The 23,940-nt window shown below is 41.1% G+C and overlaps 1 protein-coding gene across 3 annotated transcripts in view; it reads right to left on the minus strand.

Annotated features, from left to right (window-relative positions):
* Position 1: 1 nt before the first annotated feature.
* Positions 2-23,940, minus strand: part of ECI2 (enoyl-CoA delta isomerase 2) — a 47,666-nt gene continuing 23,727 nt past the window's right edge. Inside the window, exons 4-13 of one of the 3 annotated variants that reach the window (XM_080807286.1) lie at positions 21,185-21,292; positions 18,147-18,300; positions 16,084-16,182; positions 15,664-15,852; positions 13,323-13,392; positions 7,710-7,812; positions 6,766-6,886; positions 2,749-2,838; positions 896-1,039; positions 2-258 (exon numbers count right to left, since the gene is read on the minus strand). In XM_080807286.1, the coding sequence (XP_080663412.1) occupies positions 103-258; positions 896-1,039; positions 2,749-2,838; positions 6,766-6,886; positions 7,710-7,812; positions 13,323-13,392; positions 15,664-15,852; positions 16,084-16,182; positions 18,147-18,300; positions 21,185-21,240 (1,182 nt within the window). In that variant the 5' untranslated portion in view covers positions 21,241-21,292 and the 3' untranslated portion in view covers positions 2-102. Of the gene's footprint in view, positions 259-895; positions 1,040-2,748; positions 2,839-6,765; positions 6,887-7,709; positions 7,813-13,322; positions 13,393-15,663; positions 15,853-16,083; positions 16,183-18,146; positions 19,862-21,184; positions 21,312-23,940 lie in introns of those variants that run through there. The other 2 variants (XM_080807287.1, XM_080807285.1) reach the window with 2 other exon arrangements.

The raw sequence follows: 23,940 nt of genomic DNA on the forward strand, positions 1-23,940 counted from the left end.
GTTAGCGCTGAGAAAAGGCACAGTTTATTAGTTCAAGTACTGAAAATCAGAAATGACAGCACACCCCTTCCTTTGAGATGCATAACACTGCTGTAACAGGTATCACAGCTTGGCTTTTTGGGAGAAGAAGTTCATGATGGCATTCATGCATTCGCTTGACAGCCATCTTTCCTGGAGGATGCTGCTTTCTTTGGCGTTAATAGCGTGCAGCTTTTCTTTCTCCTGACTTCTGATCATCTGTTTTGAAATACGCATGGCCTGAAAACACAAAACCAACAGTAAGGTTAAGGGGCATTCTAGAGGGAGTGGGGTTTATTCTAGAGTGCTGAATTTTGTTTCTCCATGGTTCACGGAATCCTGTCCCGCCTTCAGATGTATGTGTAACATAGGACAGTGCTTCTCAAACTGTAATGTGTGTGCGAACCGTCTTGGTAGACATGGGAGAAGATCTGGGATCACACATTTCTAAAAAGCCTCAGAGAGCCACTAAAGCTTCTGATTCCAGAACCACATTTTCAGCAGAATGAATTTAAGAGCAGTCAGTCATGAGTTATCACATATAAAAACCAAAGTGCTACACAGGAAGAATCTCCTAAAAGTCAACCTGATCTGGCTTTGCAACGATTCAAGAATAAAAGTGCTTGGCAAATACTGCCAGTTACTGTCCCTCTGCTTTCATACATATCATTGCACTAAAATGCCTCCTTGAGAAGTTTTTTTTAAAAAATCAGCATTTCTAACATTATTATGGTTATTTCTAATCTCAAATTTAGATATGCTTAAAGCCAACCAAGGTATATCTTGTTTTTTAAAATGCTTATTCACTTAAGGCAAATAAACTATCTCCATGGTTTCTACTAGGAGAAAAAACAAAAAAACAAAAGACAACACTAACATTCTGGGGGAGCTTTGAATATGCTTTCAGCCTGGTCCAAACTTCTTTCTGAAAGGTGCTATCAGGAAACACTTCAGTAACAAGTCCTTGAGCACAGGCTTCTCCAGCAGTTAACTTTTTCCCAAAAATGAGCATCTCTGCTGCCTGAAACGAAAGCAAGATTAAGACATTAACTTAATGAAACACAGGTCAGTTAACCTCAGAACTAACCTCTGAACTATCCACTTTGAGGAGACAGAGGGCAGTTCCTTTATAGTCTTTTGAGGCTGCCAGTATTTCTTGTTAAGGGGGAAACTGAAGACCTCAATAGGCAATGCTTGACAAACTGTCTTGACAAAACAGGCTCTCCGGAAGGTTTGCAAGTAATTTTGCTTCTGTATGTGTCTGTGCTGAGAAGGCAAGAGCAGGGAGCCCAGGGCAGAAAGGACCTGAAGTAGATGCTGATCCTTTAACCCTTGACAAACAGGCTCTCTGGAAGGTTTGCAAGTAATTTTGCTTCTGTATGTGTCTGTGCTGAGAAGGCAAGAACAGGGAGCCCAGGGCAGAAAGGACCTGAAGTAGATGCTGATCCTTTAACCCACACAGCTAGAATTTTCCATTTTATACACTATAAACAATTATAAGAGAAAAAAGAACTTAAAAAAAAAAAAAAAAAGGAAAATCCAGGTCACAGTGAATGCCAACCAAACTTGAGACACCCAAACTTTCAAACTTCCCTTCCTTGGAATCTCTACACAGTGGTCCAGCTCTGACACTTTTCTTTACCTGCAGAGGTACTACTAATTAGTTCACCTGACCAAAGAAAAGGGAAGAAGGACTAATACTCAGTTTCTAACAAAACAGAGGTCACCATGCGGATATCCTCTGTATTTCCAGTAGTGTTTTCGGAAAAATATTATTTCATAGTCAAATGCCCTAAGCCTTGGAGTTGGCTCTGCCCAACTTTTCAAAGTTAAAATCTGTCATAAAGATTCAGGACATTCAATGGAATAATGAGCTTTAAAAAACTATATATTTGCAGTGAAAACCTGGCAGTCAATGAAAACAGGCTCCATTCCAACCCCACCCCATTCAGAGCTCCAAGAATTGGCTAAGCCTTCCCTATCCTTGGCTCTTTGCTGCTGGGTCTCATCATGCACAGAGTCTGGCACCTGGGCTTCCAGAGACACGGGGACAGACCTGCACAGCCACGGAACCCTTCTGGGAGCCTGAACACATAGCTAAACCTATTGACATGGAGGCTGCTATGACTGGGAGCAGCTCTAGAAGGCGTAAACCCCCATGAGGACGGCTTCCAGGGGACGCTGCTCATCTACACAGATATTAAGTGTGACCCCAAGCTGGCACAGCCCTGGTCTTCTAACGACTGATGCCACACAGCAATGGAGGACGAGGCACCGGGCACCCAGTGGCAAAAGCAGATCCTAATCCTGGGAGTCAGGGAGAGTTTCTAATTTTCCCTCATATCAGACATTTCCCATAGCCTAGCTCTTCTATATTTGCAACTTTTAGAGTTGAGGAGCAAATAACTCACTTTTCTTCTGTCTATATTATCAAGGGAAAGAAAAGAGTATAGAATTACTTTTTGAACAGAGGTTACCTTTTTTTTTTTTTTTTAAGATTTATTTATTTATTTGAGAGAGAGAGAGTGTAAGTGGGAGTGGGGCAGAGGGAGAGAGAGAATCCTCAAGCAGATGCCCGCTGAGTGCGGAGCCTGACACGGTACTCGATCCCAGGACCCTGAGATCATGACCTGAGCCGAAATCAAGAGTCAGATGCTTAACCAACTGAACCACCCAGGTGCCCTCAGAGGTTACTTATCACAACTTATTTTGAAGCTTTCCAAGAGTTACCTTGGCTGGGCCCATTATCTTCGGAAAAGTGTAAGAGGAACAACCTTCTGGAGTTTGGCCAAGGTGACTAAAAGGAGTGTGAAATGTTGCCTATTTGGAGAAAAAAGAAAAGAAAGACAATTATTTTTTGTATGTGATTTTTAAAAATCACTATTTGTATATATCCTCACAATACTAAATTGAGGAAGTTTTGTTTTGTTTTGTTTAAATTAGGATTGCTGTGGTATTATCGAACACAAAGTTCACTCTTAGATATGCAGCTTGGTGAGTTTTAAGGAAGGTACATGGTGACGTAGCCACCACCGTGTCAAGATGTAGAATTATCTCCATCACCCCAAAGGGCCTCTTGTGTCCTCTGGAGTCAATCCATTCCTGACACCCTCAAACCACCACTGCATCTGTTTTCTGTCCCTTGTTTTGCCTTCTCTAGAATGTAATATAAATGGAATCATGCATTCTGTAGCCGTTGGTCTTTAGCATAAGACTTGTTGAGAGTCACCACGCTACTGTACTGGTGGCTCATTCCTTGTCATTTCTGAGTAGAATTCCATCGTATGGACACCGCAGTTCCTGTATCCACGCACCAGTTGAAGCCACTGGTGTTACTTCTAGTATTTTGGCTATGATGAATAAGACTGTTAATGAAAACTTGTACACAGGTCTCTGCATGAACGTGTTTTCAGTTCTCTTGGGTAAATACGTAGGGGTAGAACTGCTGGGATGTGTGGTAAACTGAGGTCTAAGACCAACAAAAGAATTTCCAGCATGGTGTATGATGTACCACTCCCCCCAGCAGTGAATGATTCCAGTTGCCCCACATGCTTGCTAACCCTTGTTATTGTCAGTTGTCTTCACCTGATCTGTCCTGGTAGGTGTGTAATAGTGGCTTGTGGGTTTAAACTACATTTCTGTAATGACTAATGATGGTGAGCATCTTTTCATGTGCTTATTAGCTCTTTTTATATCTTCTTTGGTGAAGTAACCCTTATAATACTTTGCCCACTATTTTTAAGTTAGCAAGTTATCTTTCTATTAGCGACTTGTGGTTCTTTACATATTCTGATTGTAATAGGGTCTTAATAGGGTCTTTTCCCTATGTTTTAAGGAGCCATTTATACTTTATTTTTTGTGAGCTATGTATCCCTCTTCATTGCCCATTTTTACATCAAGTTGTTGATGTATCACTTTATAAAATGTATTTTTAAAAATATATTAGAGAGATTAGCCTTGATAATATCACCTGGAAAACTGTTTCCTCAGTCTGTCATCTGTCTTGATTTTACCTCAGAGAGGTTTTACTGAGTTGCTTTAAACACAAGAATCTATTTAATTGCTTTAAATACGAGAATCTATTTCAATACTGGTTATTTAGACCATAGAGTCATCTTTAGTTTTTGTTTTTGTTTTAAAGTAGACTGCAAGCCCAGCATGGAGCCCAGTGCAGGGCCTGAACTCGTAACCCTGAGATTAAGACCTAAGCTGAGATCAAGAGTTGGATAATTAGCTGACTGAGCTACCTAGGCACCCCTTGTTGTTGTTTTTTTTTTTTTTAAGATTTATTCACCTATTTGGGGGGGGGGTGCGGAGGAGTAGAGGGAGAGAGACTCTCAAGCAGACTCCCTGTGAGCGCAGAGCCTGACCAGGGATGGATCTCATGACCCCGAGATCATAACCTAAGCTGAAACCAAGAGTCAGAAGCTCAACCGACTGCACCACTTAGATGCCTCCCACCCCTTTTTTTTTTTGATTTAAGAAATATTTTTGTGTATTTCTTGATGAATGAGAAGTCCTTATGAAAGGAAATTAATTTGTAATTGACAATATGTATGCAGAACATTTCGACTTCACATCCCATAATCAGATATGGCACTCTTTCTTAATGAATATTGTTAGAAGACATAAATATATAATATACGCAGCATATAAGTAAAAATGAAAATATCAAATAAAAAGTTACTAATGTCACTTATCATTCCCTCCCCCCAAAAGCAAGCTTATTCAAGAAGATGTACTGAGAAGTCACAGCCTAAGGAGTATAAGAGGAAAGTGAAAGAATATGTCAACCGTAGCTAAAGGGCCACAAACAGGTATGTACAAAACTGACAGTAAGCAGCATTTAACTTCTTTTCAAAAATAGAGCAGTAAATGTAATTAAGGGTCGGGCTCTGGCATCTGACTGCTTAGTGACTCTAGAAGCTTCTTAGCCTCTTCGTGCCACGGTAGACTCCTTTGTAAAATGGAGACGAAGCACCTATCTCATAGGGTGCTGTGTGCGTAAGTGAGTATGCATCATGTGCATCAACAGAGGGTCCAGGACGTGGTGGGCACTCAAATACTATTTTTATGATTTCTACCCTTTTATTACCAACAAAGAAGCTAATGGGCATTGTTAACTCTTGCCTCTTGCCCATAATAAAGAATAATCTGGTTGTAAGAGTGTTAAAACCACATTTAATATGGTATTTGTTTAAGAAGCCAATAATGGTAAATCCTATAAAATGCATTCCTCTCTACAGGTTCTTTCTTCTGTGTCTCTGATTTTAAATTGAACCTTCTTTTAATTCAATTGGTCAGCAGTGGTCACTATTTGTCAAATATTTTACTCTGGGCCAAATGTTTCAGCACTGAAAGTATCTACATACGTTTTCTTTCTATTTCAGTTCCATTCTGTATCATAGGACCGAAGTCCTAGAAATCTTGAAAAGATGATGGATTGTGATAGTCATTTTAAATTCTGAGGGGGAATCTGGAGAATATTCAAATAGGTTGATGTATCTGCCTTCTAAATACTGAAGAATGAGATCCTTAAGTTCAGGTCAGGACCTCCTGACCCCACCCCTGGACAAGACCAGGTGATCAGTCAGTCCTCTAACATACATGATGTGACCACAGTCTATTGATTTCTGCCTTTCAGCAAAAGCTTCTACCTATGAAGTTTAGGCAGCCTGGCACCTAGAATCTCACTTGTTATTTTCATGGGACAATTATTAAAAACAATTAGGCCTGACAAGATGCCCAATCCAATCAAACTGAAACCAGTAAAAAAAAAAAAAGATGAACTCAAGAGATAAAGATCTTAAAATATGGTCATGTCTATCAGAGAAAACACCTTCAGACAAAACTAGGCATCTCTTCACTGGTAAAAACCAAATGTTTCCCATAAGGTTATAGAGCAGGAAACTGTACCACTGCATAAGCAAAAAGTACTCTAAGAATCGATAACCCTAAAAGTGGTTATTAGTTCTACAGTAAAAGTTCTAAGATACATGGTCATCACATCTTTGTTTATAATGACAGAATTGGAGAGAGCCTAGGGTTCAGCAGTCAGGGACTGATTATGTCTAAGTGGTAAGATAAGAAGTGATTTTTAACTTAGCCCTTTGTGCTTTTCCAGATTTTTCAAAATTTTATCTTCTACTATGATACACGTTAATACTATAGTAAGAACAGAAATTAAAATCAATGCAATTCAATGGTGAACACAACACTAAACAGTTTAGGTAAGTAACTTGAGCTTTCATTTATTTATCTACAAAGAAGGGAGTGAGGGTAGATAGTCCTTTAAAACCCCTTCCTATTCAAAAATTCTAATATTCTAAAATTCTAAACTCTAGAATTTGTTTACAAGGAAAAAGATATCAAATTATCCACTTGCAGAACATGCAAAAATACTGTCTCCCCCCATCCCACCAATAGCCAGCTTTCAAGATCTCCTATTTTAAATTAATTGGAAAATCAAAAGTTGAGAAACTGTTACATAATCTGATTAGAATACAGAACCAAAATAGTTGGAACAGTGTTCACAACAATTCTGGTGTTTAGGAAAACCAATGTTAATAATGAAGGATAAATAAAACAATTCAAATTAAACTAAGAGTAATTCTTTGGGAAAAAGCAAAATTTAGTCCATTCTACTATAAATCGTACAATACATTTACTAACAGCCAACAATAAAAGAGAATTCAGAGGACCTCTTTTTTACTCCATGACTTTCTATGTTGCTGGGAGCTCGCTTACCCTGTCGGTCGCGTACACAAGATCAAATAGCCCGAGAACGGTGACGGAGATTCCCACAGCTGGACCATTGACCACGGCAACCAGAGGCTTAGGAAAATCTATGAAAGAGCCTACAAAATCCCTACAGAAATGGAAATACAAAAGCATAGTTAAATGAGCTGGAGGGGATTATGCTAAGTGATATAAGTCAAGCAACGAAAGACAATTATCATATGGTTTCACTCATATGTGGAACATAAGGAATAGAGTAGAGGACTATATGCTGGCTAGTTGAACACAGTAATAATAATAAACAATGTCCCAACGCAGCATGACTGAAGTACAGTAAGGAAGACAGCATGAGTCTGAAATGAACTCTGGCCAGCCTGGACACCCATCTAGATGGCATTTGATGGAAACTCATAGACTGAGTCCTCTATGCTTGACCTTGGTTCAACCTCAGCCAGTTCAGGGCTGTAGGTCAGCTGCAGACTTGGAGATTGGGATGGCTGGCTGAGCGTATGTTGCAATATTATAGCTCATGGGAATCAGGAACCCAGTAGGGATACATGAGTTAAGAAGAGAGAGGCCTTCATGCCCTCCGTGCTCAGAGTATTTCACATGTCCCATTACCAGCAATCATGGAAATCATGCATTTTTCTAGCTGGATGAGAATTTGCTAAATCTCTCTGCTTCAGTATGAGAGAACTTTTTTTTACAACTGTCATTAACTTTTATGCTTTCTAAGTGAACCTCACATAGAGCAGCAGGATGAATGGGAAACAGCAGTTAAAGTGATAGAATAAGTGCCCACAAACCGATAGAGGCGGTCTGGAGAAGTGCCCTTGTCCAAGTCGCATTAATGACACTGACACAAAGAAGCATTTATCTTACTTCTGCTGGACTAAATGCCACTTTGATGAATATGAACAAGTCCACTGGGATCAGAAAAATGTCACTCTTACCTCAGTAAAATGGCACCATTTTTAGCTTTCGCCTCTATTCCATCAGGAGGAATATTAGTGAAATTAGTCAGGTCATTTCCACTAGAGTAATAATCTCCATTTCCTGTAAATGAAATCAACAGATTCACCATTCATTCATTCTGTAATTACTGAGTATCTGCCATGTGCCAGGCTCTATAGCAAGCACTGCAAATACACTTGTGAACCAGCCATGGCTCTTGCCCTAATTTACAGACAGGTGAGTAAGCTGGACATTGATCTAGATACATACAAACAAATGTAGATAATACAACTCTGATACAAAGGAGAAGTACTCAATGATAATATGAGAGTTTCTAACAGAGGATCTGTTTTAACCTGAAGGTTTAAGGAGGGATGTTTCTAAAGAAGGAAAAACTGAACTGAGATCTGAAGGACAGGCAAGGTTAGCTAGAAGAAGAAGGGTAGGAAGAATTCATGCAGAGGGAACAGCATGGGCAAAGGTCCTGTGAAAAGGGCTAATTCTGGCCACTGTGCCAGAGCGGAAAAAGCCAGAGGGGAAGTTGGTGTAGGAGGAGGACAGGCAGTATGGACCATTCGGGGCTTTGCTGATCCATTAAGAATTTTTGACTTTTATTCTAAAAGCCACTGAACGTGTTTTGTGTTAAAGCATAATTTACAGACAAGAACACCAATTTTAAACATGCAGTTCAATGATTTTTGATGACGGCAAATACCTGCGCGATCATCATCTGAAACAAGATGTAAGACCTTTCTACCATCCCAGAAAGTTCCCTTAAGCTCCTTTCCAGCCATCCCACCCCACCCTGCCCTGACACAACCACTTTCTGACTTCAATCACCATAGAATACTTTTGCCTATTTTAGAAATTTTATAAGAGGAATTCTATATGTACTCTTGTGTCTGTGTTCTCTTTGCTGAACTGTGTCTTAAAGATTCACCTATGTTCTCGAATCAGTTCTCCATTCCTTTATATTGCTGGGTAGTAGTCCACTGTATGTCCAGTCAACACTTTGTTCATCCATCTGTTGGTGGACATGAGTTGCTTTTGGCTCCTGTGAACTAGATTACAAATCATTCAGTGGATACCTGCTCAATTTAGCTGAACTAATTGCTTAGGAGTGGACTGATATGTCACTGAGCTCGTAGAGGTTTTACTCCATAAAAGGCTGCCAGTTTTCTGAAGCAATCTCATCTTAGAAATGTGGAGAGGTCCCAGCTGCTCTGAATTATCACCAACATTTCATGTTTGTCTATCTTTTAGATTTTAGTCATTCTACTGGGTGAAATATCTGATTTTAATTTCCATTTCTCTGAAGGCTAATGATATTGAGCACCTTTTCATGTATTTATTGGCAATCTGTGTTATCTTCTTTTATGTGGTGTCCAAGTCCTTTATCTCATTTTTAAATCTGGTTGTTAACTGTTAATTTCTAACGAGTTCTTTATATATTCTGGGTAATAATCCTTAATCCAATTTATGTAGAGCAAATAGTCCCCTACCCCAGCCTGTAGTACCTGTATATTCATTTTCTTACTATTGTCTTTGATAAGCAGATATTTTAAATTCTGATGAAGCCCAAGTTGTAGTTTCTTTTATGGCTAATGCTTTTATGTCCAAGAAATCTCTGCCTACCTCAGGGTCACAAAGAGATTGTTTTCTTCTAGAAGCTTTATGTTTCTGGGTTTTATGCTTACATAACTTTTAAATTAGATTTTGTATAGGGTGTAAGATGGGGTTGAAGTTCATATTCCCCCATATGGGTATTTAGTTGCTCTGGCATCATTTGTCAAAAGATTTTTCTCTTTCCACTGAATTGTCTTGGTACCACTGAAGTTTTAACTGGGGGAGGAATAAGATTTTTATTTGGAAAAAGATTCTATTGGATATGTGAGTCTGGACAAGGCAAGGGAGAGAGGAGGACAAAAGGGAATCATAAAGATGAGATAGGGACTGTTTCAGTTCAGACAAGAATCCATGGTAGCTTGGACTAGTGCAGAGGACAGAGGGCAATGGGGTACTGATGAAAGGAAATGGGATTAGATTGGACGTAGGAGGTGAGAGAGGGACAAGGTCAATCATGAATGTTAGGATTCTGGTCTATGTAACAGGGCAAATGTGGAGTCACCCACTGTGATTTGGAACACTGAGAAAGCTCCAGAGAGAAAGACGTGGGGGGTGACACCTATGAAGAAATGCCAGGTGGATATACTGGACGGGAGCCCTAGGGAGTGTCTTGAACCAAGAGATACCAAGGGGGGAAGCACCAGCATATGGACTTTTGTTGGAGAGAGGGCGTGGATGCAGGGTCCAGGGAGAGCAAGAAGTGAGAAGAGAACAGTGCCTAGAGCTAAGCTTTCAGGAACCCTCCCTTCTGATGACCACACAGAGGAGGAACCTGCAAAGGAGATCGGAGATAGCAGATTGGAGGGCAGACCTAGGGAAGCCTAGGGAAGACAGAGGTTTAAGAAGGGGCAGAAGACAGATGAAGGCTGAAAAATGTCCCTGGATTTAATGATACAAAGGTCAGAGGAATCTAAGCAAAAGGTAGAGACCACACTAGAATGGGCTCAAGGGCAAGTTTCAAAAGAAAAATTCAGAAGACATATTTGTTTTGTAGTAGGGCTTCAGTTATATCTGGGGAACTGAGAAACAAAGAGCTATATTTGTTATCGGCAGTATTTTACGTAATAAATTTGTTCTTTAGTCTTTTTCTTACATTACTATCAGGAGCAAATGGTGTCATAAATAATATTTTCAATAATTTTATGAGTAATAAAGCTTCTTTTCCAAACACATTGTTATATGTATCATATATATATATCTCCAATATGTGTGTGTGTATATATATGTATCTCCAATATATATATATATATATCCAATGTATATATAAAAAATTAACAGCTGAACTTTTCTGTGGACTCAAAACAGAAGTGACGGACGAGACAAAGAAAAAGAAAAATGCCTGGGAGAATTCGGGAAGAAAGAAAATCACAACCACTAAAGAATGATGGCATTAGAGGCCGTAAAAAGGACAGGCATCGCTAAAGATGCAATCAGAGTACAGGATTGAGAATAGTGAGCAAAACAACAGAAGACAAGAGTTAAGAATTCAGAGACAATAAAAGATAAGAGTCCCAGCAGACCAGACATTTCTTCTATAACTAGAATTTCTTTCAAAAAGAACAGATCAACTGAAACAAAAACATTCAGAGATACTATCAAAGAATCCTTTAAAAAAAGGCCTTACTAATGAGTTTTAACAGGATACATATGTTCTATGAAAAAGTGATAAAGAATGGGAAAGTACCCCCCTGGTCTTCTAGGGGGAATGAAAAGATCTTATAAAAACAAAATTAATGGTAGCCTCAAACTTCTCCAGGGCAACATTCTATGCGAGAAGATAATGGAACACTACTTAACAGAGCATATACTCAGAAGAGAGGTCTGGGCAGCACTGGGAAATGCGTGCTCCCTTCCTCGCCTCTCATAGGGGCAACCAAGAGACACTGCCCAAGGGGAGTCAGACGAGCTAGAGATATTGATGGGTACCATGCAACGCTGTAACAGCAATTACTAAAAGCAGGAAAAAACCCTTTCAAACCATGAGAAGTAAAGCACACACCAAGTCCAAACCAGATCACGAAGTAAAAAATAACAGTCAAAGGAAACGTAAGTAATAAGTATATGTAAGATGCAGAACTAAAAAGTAACAGATCTGTCATATACATAAATCAAAACAGGTAAAGGGGCCTTTACCAAAAAAAAAAAAAAAAAAAAATTAAATTCAGACTGGATCAAAGAGGGAAAAAATCTAACAATGTGTTCTATGAGACGCAGACTGTAAAAAGTAATTCAGAAAGACAGAAAGCTAAAAGGATGGGTAAAGGTTTGCCAGGCAAGTGCAAATAGTATCAAGGCAGGTGTTAAGGCATTAATATTTGACAAGGTTGATACCAAGGCAGAAAGCCTTAAGTGAGACAAAAGATGACCGTTTTATAATAAAGGATAAATATTCACAAGTCTTTTAGTGTCAATAAGATAAAAACTTGTTTTAAAGCAATTTTTTTGACATGAAGGAGAAAGTGAAAGAAACATAATAGCAATAAATGCCTTCACTTTTTTTAGTCTAAGATTAATCAGAAGACAAAACCAGAAATGGGAGAATCTAACATAAATTAGAAAGGTCAGTCTAACTGATAGATTTTTAACTCTGTATCTTCAAAGAGTGAACTTATTTTTGAATAGTTCCTGGATGATATAAAAAGTTGGCCATTTTCCAGTTCTTTATCTTCAAGGTAGAGAGCTCAATATGGAGCTATATACACAAAGTTTAATAAATTTTTTTAAAGGATTTTATTTATTTATTTGACAGACAGAGATCACAAGTAGGCAGAGAGGCAGGCAGAGAGAGAGGGGGAAGCAGGCTCCCTGCTGAGCAGAGACCCTGATGCGGGGCTCGATCCCAGGACCCTGAGATCATGACCTGAGCAGAAGGCAGAGGCTTTAACCCACTGAGCCACCCAGGCGCCCCAAGCTTAATAGATTTTTAAAAAGTAAATCTAGTGGGGCACCTGGGTGGCTCAGTCAGTTAAGCGTCCAACTCTTGATTTCAGCTCAGGTCTCAGGGTCATGAGATCGAGCCCTGTGTCAAGCTCTGTACTGTGTATGGAACCTGTTTAAGATTCGGTCTTTCCCTCCTCCCCTGCCTACCCCTCCATTCCAAAAGAAATAAATAAATAGTAAATCTCGTAAAACTGATCATCTGATTATAATTAAGTGAAACCAGGAATCAATAACAGAAATGGAAAACCAAAAACCAACCAACAAAATAAACAACAACAAAAAAGCCTTTCTGGAACTCTAAGAAATTAACATAATTATGTAATGCTTGGATCAAAGAGGAAATAGAAACCAAAAGTGGAGAATATATAGAAAATAACTATAATAAAAGCACTATTTATCAAAACTTAAGTTTCCAGTGTTCTCACCTATAAAATAAGTAATCATAGGACCTAACTTCATTGGGTTTGTTGCAAAAATGCTTAGAAGAAATTAAAAACTAAAAACAAACAAACCAACTTTAAAAAGAATAGAGTATCTCGGGGTGCCTGGGTGGCTCAGTGGGTTAAGCCTCTGCCTTCGGCTCAGGTCATGATCTCAGGGTCCTGGGATGGAGCCCGGCATCAGGCTCTCTGCTCGGCAGGAAGCCTGCTTCCCCCTCTCTCTCTCTGCCTGCCTCTCTGCCTACATGTGATCTCTTTCCCTGTGTCAAATAAATAAATAAAATCTTTTTTTTTTTTTAAGATTTTATTTATTTATTTGACAGACAGAGATCACAAGTAGGCAGAGAGGCAGGCAGAGAGAGAAGAGGAAGCAGGCTCCCTGCCGAACAGAGAGCCTGATGCCAGGCTCGATCCCAGGACCCTGGGATCATGACCTGAGCCGAAGGCAGAGGCTTTAACCCGCTGAGCCACCCAGGCACCCCAATAAATAAAATCTTAAAAAAAAAAAAATCTCAGTACTGGAAAAGACCTCAGAGCTATTTGCTCAATTTCCTATCTGGTTGGAAATCCTCCAAAGTAAATTTAATTATTAAGAAAATGCCTTACCTGTTAAAACAGTTATGGTAGAGTCATCCTTGCTTGCGGCTTCAAGTGCAAGTATGATTTCTTGATACATCTATGTGAAAGGGGGAGACAAGAAAAAGAAAGGAACTCTGAAAATGACAGCGATTGTGTGGGATTCACTAAAAGTCAGGCTGTAAGCCTGTCCTCTGCAAAGCGCCAACTGTGATGCTGGTTGTACTTACGTAACTAAAAAGGCGGCCCAATACAGTTGAAAGGATTTTCAATCCTTTTACAATTACTTGGTGTGTGTTACGTACCATGTGCTCTTGTGGACACTGGGGGATATATCTACCTTTCCCCAAAAGTGAACAAATAAGACCTAGTCCTTGAGCTTTTGGAATTAATAGAGATGGGGAGCTCTAAACTGGGTGGAAAGTACATCATGGCAGACAGCTTGGAGGAAGCACTGATGTCTAGCATGGGTGGGATGGGAGGCAGCCAGGGGAAGATTTCCATGAAGCAGTTTGTCAGCTGGGACCTCAAAAAAGAGCATGTGTGTCCCAGGCAGTCTGGAAAATGTTAAAGGCTGGGATTTCAAGACATGTAATGGTAGCCAAAGACAACAGGTCCAATATTTTAAATTAGCAACGTCTGTGAAAATCTTGGAGGTGCTGTTGTTACAGTTTTTAATGCACTGGTGTCATTTCTACCTCAGATAAGACATCGGTGTGGGAGAGAATGATGAAGAGGGTTGGTATTTATGGATATACAGACACTGAAAAAAAAATATGGACTTGACATAATAGACAAGTAAAGATGAAGTTGTATTCACTGAGGGAGGAAATGAGGAAATAACTCCATTATTATTATTATGGTTATGATGACACAGCATGACTGGGTAACTGGCCAGAGCTGGGATTATGACATGGATATATTAGGGTTTTAATTTAGGTTTTCCAGCTTATTAGTTATGGGAATTTGAGCACATTCCTACTTATTTTATTGTTAAATAGTATTAGAAGTAGGCTCCTTGGGGCGCCTGGGTGGCTCAGGGGGTTAAAGCCTCTGCCTTCAGCTCAGGTCATGATCCCAGGGTCCTGGGATCGAGTCCCACATTGGGCTCTCTGCTCAAGAGGGAGCCTGCTTCCCCCCTCTCTGCCTGCCTCTCTGCCTACTTGTGATCTCTCCCTCTGTCAAATAAAGAAATAAAATCTTAAAAAAAAAAAAAAAAAAAAGAAGAAGTAGGCTCCTTGTGGGAATTAAAGAAATCTCTGTGTGGAAAGTGCTGACACACACTAGGCACTCTGCAAAGAGCAGCTGCTATTATTACCACCACCATCATCACTATCATCACCATCACCACCATCATCACTATCATCACCATCATCATCACCATCACCACCACCATGATCATGACCATCACCATTATCACCACCACCATCATTCACCATCATCACTATCATCACCACCATCACCATCATCATCACCACCATCACTACCATCATCCCCATCATCCCCATTATTCACCATCAACATCACCATCAATACCATCATCATTATCACCATCAACACCATCATCACCACCATCATCGCCATCATCATCATGATCACACAGAAATGAGGCAATGGCAATGAAGTTTTGAGGATCAAATGTTTTACCAAGTCAATGGCACATATCCAACTTCAAGGAATTCTTATTTAACGCTATTTTAAGTGAGCAGGCTCTTTCTGCTACAATATAGACGACAAACCCAAAGAAAAGGCTTATAGCCACATAAATTTTACTTGCAGTTCAGCACCAAGCATCCAATTAATTCCCTACATATTTTTCAAGGGGAAGGGGTAGAAGTGGTTATTTTTATTATCATTGTAGTTTGATGAAAGACTCAAAGATCAAAGGAGCTCTTGTGAGCAGCTCATCTGAAGCAGAGTTGGGTTATGCTATATTTAAAATGAAGGTCTTCTTTCCTTTCTCCCTCTGCTTGTATAAATAAAGGCCCATGCAACTTGAACAGCAGTCACTCTCAAGTCTAAATGAAAGGAGCAAAGTCTGGGGACAGTCTGTGTCAACCTTAGAGAACCCCTACACCTACTCTATCAATGTATGTTTCATTTCTATTAATTTAATTTATTTGTGCTTCTATCATTAGGAGAGTTGCAGTGCTTTTTTGGACACACAGAACCTACTCAAAGCCAACAAATTCTAAATAACAAATGCCCAACTCGGTTGTATGAAGAAGTAGCCACCATTACTACTCTTCCTACACAAATCGAACAAGAGATCACAAAAATAGCAATGATGCTGAAACATTCTAGTTGTTGAGTGAAACAGACAGAGGGAGGAAAGAAAAGCAGGACAAACTCCCAGGGCAAGTCATGTTACCTGTTCGGTCAATGCATTCTTTTTGGCAGGCCGGTTCAATATGATCTTTGTTATGCCGTCTTCAGAGGTCATCACCACTGTTTCGTATCCAGCCTGTTTCCTGTCTGCTTCAGGCTTCGCTTGGCTAGAGGAGTCAGATGAAGAACTCAAACCAGACACCAAATCCACATAGTTCTGCCTAGCAGTTTCCTGAGGAAAAGATGACAAATAACCTAACTCCACGGTCAGTAAGTAAACACTGTGAGAAACTTACCATGCTAAGAAACAGCACCTTGCAATGAAGAAAGAAGAGAAGTCTGATTCAACAGAATCCAAACAGATCTTGCAGGTTCTACCTACAATGGTTTAATAATGAGAAGAACCCAAGTTCCTTCAGGAATATAGCAAGTAAAATAAAAGCAAAGTAGCAAGTAAATGTACCTTGGGCAGACTGCCAAGAGCATTCCATGCCTCCCATTTGGCCTTATTGATCAAGTCAAACACACCTGGTTTAGGTGTATTACAAGGTCCTTCAGTGGCCTGGGAAAAGGAGAGGGGCAATTATCAGTTACGTGTCCATGCAAATTAGAGTGTCAGATATTTAAGATTTAAAATGTACAACTAGCATAAATGCGCCTTCCCCTCTCAAACACTTTTAGAAGATACATAAATTCATCTTAACTTTCCCCTTGCACTGTCTTTGATGCTGCTGCTAAAAATACACAACAGAAAAAAGACCAGAGAGACAAAATGTGCCATCAGCTATTGGTCCCTAAAATAAGTTATAAATGCCTGAATATGAAAACAAAGTCAGACAAGGGTTTTGGCAAAGTACTCTTTAAAAACTCCTAATAGTTTGTTAGGAGTTTAAAAACTCCTAATAGTTACATAAAAATGTATCAAAGATCCCATTTTTCACACACAGTCAAAATATTCAAGCAAACTATTTTCAAACGTAACCAGCCAACAAACATTTGGAACAAACCTACCACATATTCTGAAAACCCACTCAAAGGCACAAAAAAATTCCACGAATTCAGTGGTGGATTTCTGCCAACTGAACAGAGTTGAACCTGGGGTAGCAGGGATGGGAGAGTGTGAGAGCCACTGGCCCTATAGAAACTTAAATGAAGGCTATGCAAAGAGGAACCACAGAAAACAACTAAATTTTACTTGTTTGAGAATAGGTGGACTGAATGTTTTGAGATGAATATCCCATGCGCTTACGTAGCCACCTGTAAAAACTTTAAATTCCACCATTAGCTGAAAGAGGAAAGAAGAAAGAGGCTTTGAGAAACAAAGGCAGTGGAGGAGGCATAGATTTTCCAAAGACAAAGAGGCAAGGGTCACCCTGCAAGAGGGAGCTATCTGGAGAGCCAGAGGCAACATGGTATGCAAGCACCCCTCCCCGCACTCAGTCTGGAGTCAGGAAACAGTACTTCCCCCAGAACAGATGTGTGGTAACACACAGGGAGTACTGCCCACCAGGGAAGCTCACTTAAGCTGTGTTCAGAGTTTTCATTTGAGGCTCCACGGCCTAGGCATGACTGAATATGTAGCCAGGAGCCCTCACTCTAAATCACAGTGTTAGACTCAGGCTGACAGAGACACTCATTAGCAGGCCTGACCTTTCCCCGCTTAGGGATTACTTCCCAGAATTTAAGAGCAAAGTCCTGGCCTCTTTCTGAGCAAAGTCAAATTCTTCAGTACACATATCCGTAGGACTCTAAGAGAGGCTCATTCCAATCATGGGAAGAAGAACACAGATCACACACAGGAGCCCAAAACCAGCTGACTTCCCAAGGTTGTCCTTAGACATCACAACTTAAAAATTTTAGTTTGAAATTTTTGTCATACAAATTTTCAAACATATAGAAGAGTAGAATATTATAACGAATTCCAAATACTCAACCTAACTCAATAACCATCAATTTCTGGCCTTACTTGCTTTGTCCATCCTTCCTTCCTTCTTCCTTTTCTTTCTTTTCCTTTCCTTTCCTTTCTTTCTTTCCTTCCTTCCTTCTTTTTCCTTTTTTCTTTCTTTCTCTCATTTTAATGACTCTCAAAGTGCCATTCTATTTCAGCCCTACATAGTTAGTGTGCATTCCTCAAGAACACCAACATTTTCTTATATAACCATGCTGCCTTTAACAATAACTCCTAGGTATCACCTAATACTCAGTCCACAAATTTCCCCAGTGGTCTCAAAACAGTTTTTCAGTTGATTTTTTTCTAGTCAGAAGCCAAATAAGGTCTACACTTTCAGTGGTTATCTCTTTTAAATCTCTCTGACTCCACAGTGATCCTGGTGGGTTCCTTTTTGCTGTAACAGTACTGCAAAGACGAGTATAGAAAAACTCCCATGTAGACACTCTTCAGAGGAAAGGAAGCAATACAAACCTTCATAATATGAAAGCTGCATTTCAGTAAAACACACGGCAGATCTATCTGAATAGCCGTCGGCTCAAAATGTCTCTAGGTTATGTCAGACATTAGGCATTTACCTGCTTATAGAGTGCATAGAGTTTGAGCTTCACTTCATTTCCTGGGTCCTCCTTCAACAGTTTCACCTGATTCATCGCATTCTCAAAATCCTTCTGACTGGCTCCCATTGCTGTTTTGCTCACGTGCAGCTGAAGTGCTGGGACCTTCAGGGAGCTGCAGACAGGCAGACTGATTTCTAATGGCTGCCGATCCGTACATACCAAAATGCACTGTTTCTCCTGAAATATGTTCCCTGTACCTGACCCTATACAACAAGATGGCTGCAAACAGTTAGTGGTGTAAGGGCCACGGTTAGTGGTATAAGGGCCACAGGCAGGCGGTCCCAAGATGGGCCCCTTGGGCATGAGCAATATTTTGAGTTAAAAGCAAGCAAAGCCCAGCAGAAGCAGGAAAAGCTCTCTGATTCCCCACCTACTGCCCAAGTTTACATTGAAAAGAAGAGCCTGTACCAGGAAGAGACCCATGAACAGAGATTCCTCTTTACCTAAGAAACTTATCTGTGTAATGGGACAGTCTTTGTTTTCTCAAGATCTCCTCTCACCTTCCTGCTAATGGTCTTCCTCTGTTTTGTATCCTCAGACTCCTAACCCTTCTCCTTAACTCAGAATATAAGCTTCAAAATATAAGTCATGTAAGCCTCACGCAGCCCATCTTTGGAATTTCATGTCTATGTGGATTCCATGTGGGTATGAAACTAAATTTGATTTTCTCCCATTAATCTGTCTCTGTCAATTTGATTCCTAATCCAGCTAGAAGGACCTTAAAGGGAAGAATAAATTTCTTCCTTCCCAACAGTGGTTTTCAAAATGATCCCTAAAAAAAGAGATACAGAAGCTAACTGTAGCAATCTTAAAATAAAGGAAAAGGAAGCTACAATCCAGCACAGCAATTAGAGCAATTCTAATTAGATACTGATAAAAGCCAGGAGATTGTGAATGGCCATGTAAGTTCTGCCACAGGCAAGAAAGTAAATGAAAGGCACTGTAAGATGGAAGTGAGCAGGAGACTGAGACTGAAGAGGGCAAGTGCACAGAATTTGGTCTTTTGTGTCCTAACGGCCTGAAATCCTATCTGCCCTTGTCGCTCCTTAGATTACGGACCCATCACCCTCACTGATTAACAAAGTATAAACTATTAACAGGTCAATTCTTTCTGTTCAGCAAAATGTGTGTCCCAACCTACAGGTGGAAGTGATATTGGAAAGATGCTGGGGTTCAGAGCTGACGGCCGAGAAAGAATTCTTGAGACGTCTTTGGTGCAAAAAAGGTGATTTTATTAAAGCACAGGGACAGGACCAGTGGGCAGAAAGAGCTGCACCAGGGTCATGAGGAGTGGCCCATCACACACTTTCAAGTTGGAAAGGGGTTAGGGATAACCTAAGTCTCCAGCGAATTTTGGAAGCAAGGTTTCCAGGACCTCAAAGGGACCAACTATTGTTAGGAAAAGGTCCTTTATTACTGTCTAATGAGACCTTAGTCATGAGACCCTTCAGATGTGTATCTGTGGGTCATAAGCTTGGGGGATGATTGTCAAGATGTATCTTGAGGGGTAGAGATAAAGGACATTTCCAAAGGAATTTTTATATGTTAATGTGGACTTACAGGAGCCTGGGGGCTGGGCTAAGATAGCAAAGTATTAACACTAAGGCAACTGAGTTCCCAGAGGAATATCACTTTGCCTGTTTCAAGGACTCGAAAATGGGTTGTTAAGTAGTAAGGAAATTTAATTTTTCTTTTGCTTTTGTTTCCCACATCAGAAGGAGGAGAGACTGGGTTAAGATACAAGAAGGGTTCAAAAAGACGGAGAGCTGTTGTTGGCATTCCAGACAAAGAGCCACTTCTTAGTAGGTGGGGGACCTATCTAGGGGAAATCTAACTGCTGTGGAAGCTAGTCTATCAGCTGTGCTGATAAGACGTAACTACTCACCCTGAGAAGGTTAACCAGAGAGCTAGGAGCAGAGCAGAAACAGTGAGCACAACCGGGCAGAGTGTTTAGTAGGCAGAGGAAGAGAAAATTTCGGTGCACAGTATTGACGCCACAAGTAAAAAATTGATGTTCTCAATGAAGACCCTGGCATATAAAGTTAAAGTCAGTGGGATCCAGGATGATTAAAACAATACAGTTTTAATAATGCCCACACCCAATGTATTACTTCCTCTGCAATAATATGACTTTCAGAGCATAAAGAACCCCTAGGTTCAAACTCTGAAATACTAGTAATTCAGCAAGTTAGTAATTTTGCAATTTCTAATTACTAACTGAAATTAGTAATTCAGTAAAGTCTTCAATAATTTTTACATTAAATAACTGAATTAGTTTCTTTCCAAAAAAGGGAAAAACTGCATCCTACCTAATGTATGTTAAGCTCCAAATAGAAAACGAAAGAACAAAATGTCTATCACAAAGCCTAAATGTGCGAGCTCTCACAAAATACGCACAAACTCATTTGAAAGTAAAGTGAGCTTTAAAAAATTACAAAGCACTACCGTTTAATATATAAAATCGAGAAAATCATTTATAATCCCACCACCTCAATTTTTACATAGTTTGTGTCCCCCGCGGGTTAACACTAGAGAAGTGTTCCCCAGGAAGCAGTCTGACCCCACACGGAGGAGAAAGGCCTGCGTTTCTACAGCATTCAGCAGAAAAGCCAAGCGTGCTGAGATGTTCTACCCCGTTTTAGCGAATTAGGTTGGCAACCTAGCAGCAGCCAGGGGGGCAGCGCGTGGGCAGAGGGCTGTGTGGCACGCACAACCCGCCGGGCGTGTGGCCCGAGGGGAGGGCCGAGCGCGAACGCCTGGGGAGAAGAGTGGCAGCTCAGGCCTCCCCGCGCGTCCACCGGGACCATCTCGGGCCCAGCCGAAGAGGAGGGCGCGCGTTTAAGGACACCTGCCATCACTCCCTCCCTGGAAAACCATAAAAGCATAGCCCTGCGGCTACCCGGACAAGATAAGAGACAGGGCAGCTCCCGCGCGCGGCGACCGCCTCTGCGCGCCGGATCCCACGGGCGACCCTGGATCCCTGGCCCAGCACTTACCTCCCGACCGCTCTCCGACACCAGCACCGAAGCAGTCGACCGGTTAGCCCCGCCATGGCTACCCCGAAAGGTGGGGCTTAGGCGGAATTCTGGGGTGGTATCTAGAACCTGGATGGTCCAGAGGCAAAGGGGGGGGAGTGGAGAGGGACCCGATAGGTCAGGATAGGGGGCGGGGCGGGGAGGGGGCGGTTCCAGGGACAGGGGTGACGCCAGGACCCGGAGAGGGTGGAATAGGGAGGGGGAGGGGAAGAGGAAGGGGAAGGAGGAGCAGGAGACGGAGCGGGTCGCGCCGCGGGGATTAAGACGGGCTGTGTGGACGCGCGCCCCCTGCGGGGCGGGAACCGGAAAAACAGAGCTTGGAGGCGCGGGCAGTCGGAGCTCCTCGGGTGCGTCCGGAAGAGCGAAGGTGTGTCATGGGGACACGGGAACTGCCAGCTCTGGGGCGGTCGATTCCCTACGCACCTCGACGTCCCCTCAGCCCCCAGCCACCAGGAAGGGGCTGTGCGTTAAGGGGGGAAAACAGTAAGGGTGTGTTTAAAACACACACACACACACACACACACACACACACACACACGCACACACCCCACCTAATTTACCGCTGCCGAAGATGAAAGGTTTATAGAGCCGGTAGGGGATCAGAAATGGTCTGCGGAATAGTTTTAAACCCGTCTTTTCATGTCAGTAACTGTGGATATTTTCGAGTTCGGACAAAGCATTCAAGAAAGTATTTTCTTTGGGAAAGAGTCCTTAACAGTTGGAAGGGTCTTTGGCTGTCACCTCCCCCAGTTCAAGAACAATAAAAATCACTGCTTTAAACTGGGCTGAAAAGAAAACCACAGGTGCAAAATAGAGTCACTTATGTTAGGCCGCAGGGTTAGCAAACTAAGACTTAATACCTGAACAAATTTCGGTTTCATATCCATCCACCCCACCCATGTAAACCTTTAACAAGTCAACAGGAAATTTATGGATAAACCCCTTCTGTTCTCTTAGAAGGGTGACCTTGCCAAAAACCAATGCGTTCTTTGCTAATAATTTCCCCCTCCTGCTTCTGCCTTTAAAAACATTTCCTTTTCTGCAACCCAACAGAGCTCTTTTCTATATGTTAGATGGCTTGCTATCTGATTCATGGGTCATTTAATAAAGTCAGTTAGCTCTTCAAATTTACTCAGTTTAAATTTTTGTGATCTACAGTGCTCAGGGTGCAATATCCAAGTAGGCCTGGGGCCAGTCAGATTTTGAAACTGACACTGGATTACTTATGGGCCAGGCTAACTGTAATTCTTTCTATAATCCTGTAGGGAAAATGGTGTTGCCCCATTTTGTTATTGTGGAAACAGAGGTCAAGAAAGATGAATTAGGTGGCTTGCACAAAGACCAGAGACTTGGAAGTGGTCAGAACCCTGTTACAACGCAGAGCTCAGAGCTGAAGTCCTTAGTAATTTTATTATTTCATGCTGATGGCCTATTACTATTTGTGCCTCATCAGGCAGATCTGGGTAATAGTGCAGGTGGGGGCAATACGGAAGGCCAGGGTAGAACAATTTGGAATTATTCTAAAACTTCAGGTAGTACAAGGTAGTGACTGGTAGGCTGAGCTGTCTCTCAAAGACCTGCGTCCTGTCCTGGGCTGAATTAGGTGACCCTCAAAGGTGATGGAAATACACTAGTCAGAAATTGCAGAAATACTGGGCAATTCTCTGGACTCCAGAAGATGAAACACCTCTCAAAGAAATATTAATATTTTTAAGAAGTCCCTTAATGCTGAGCATATTTGGGTTGGGAAACATTTCATAATACAGGTGAACTCTTCTCATGCTTATGTCTACTATATTTCACACAGAAAAGTGGAGTTGGGAAATTAGCTATCTTTGCCAAAGTGTAACTTAAGCAAAGTAGAAGGAATATTTGTCTAAGATTCACTTAACTCATTAATTAGGGAACCAACAGTTCAAATTTCAAAAAACCAACAGTTCAAATTTCAAAAAAAATTTGAAAAGCTGGTTTATATAGTCTGTATGAGAAAAGAATGCTGAAATAGATTGCAAGGTTATATACAAAATTTGTTAATGTCTATAGAGCAATAAAACCATAAACTCTAGGGTGATTTTTTTTTCTATTGGACAAATTATTGGCATCTCTGCTGGTTGTATTTACTAAAGACCATTAAATGCCAGTGAATGAGTGAGGGGAGATGATTGAGGAGGCAGACTTTCCTGACAGAGAGTTCATCTTGGCACCTTTGGTCTATTAAGTTGTTACCAGAAGTTCTGTCCATGTCATCTAAACATGATGACGATGGCCCTGTGGGTAAAGAGAACAGTTCTCAGCTAAATGGAACCTTTGGTTAGATGCCCCATCTGAGCGTGAAGATCACTGTATACACACTAAGTTGTCTGGATTTTGTGTTGCGAACAGGAGCAAGCCATTGAAGTTATAACTGGTATGTGTGTTTATCTAGTTCTTAGTACAATCATATATTCCCACTCTAGGCTCAGGGTGTAATGTTTCTAGATAGGAGTAAGAAATGCAGAAACCCAGTCAAGACCTCATCCAAAGTTCTAATTTCCACTGTGTTATATGATCAGGTTCTCCTAGTGCTTATGAAGAAGGCCTTGGAAGGGGAATATCCTATCTGATCAGATCTGATTTTAGAACATTGATTGCAGGGGAGGGAGTCTGCCTGGAAGGCAATTTGGTGCTGTTCTGTGTACAGAGAACCCCAGCTCCCCTGGAGGTCGCAGGTGCCCAGG

This window comes from Martes martes (genome assembly GCF_963455335.1).
Source record: "Martes martes genome assembly, chromosome: 6".
NCBI classification, from domain to species: domain Eukaryota; kingdom Metazoa; phylum Chordata; class Mammalia; order Carnivora; family Mustelidae; genus Martes; species Martes martes.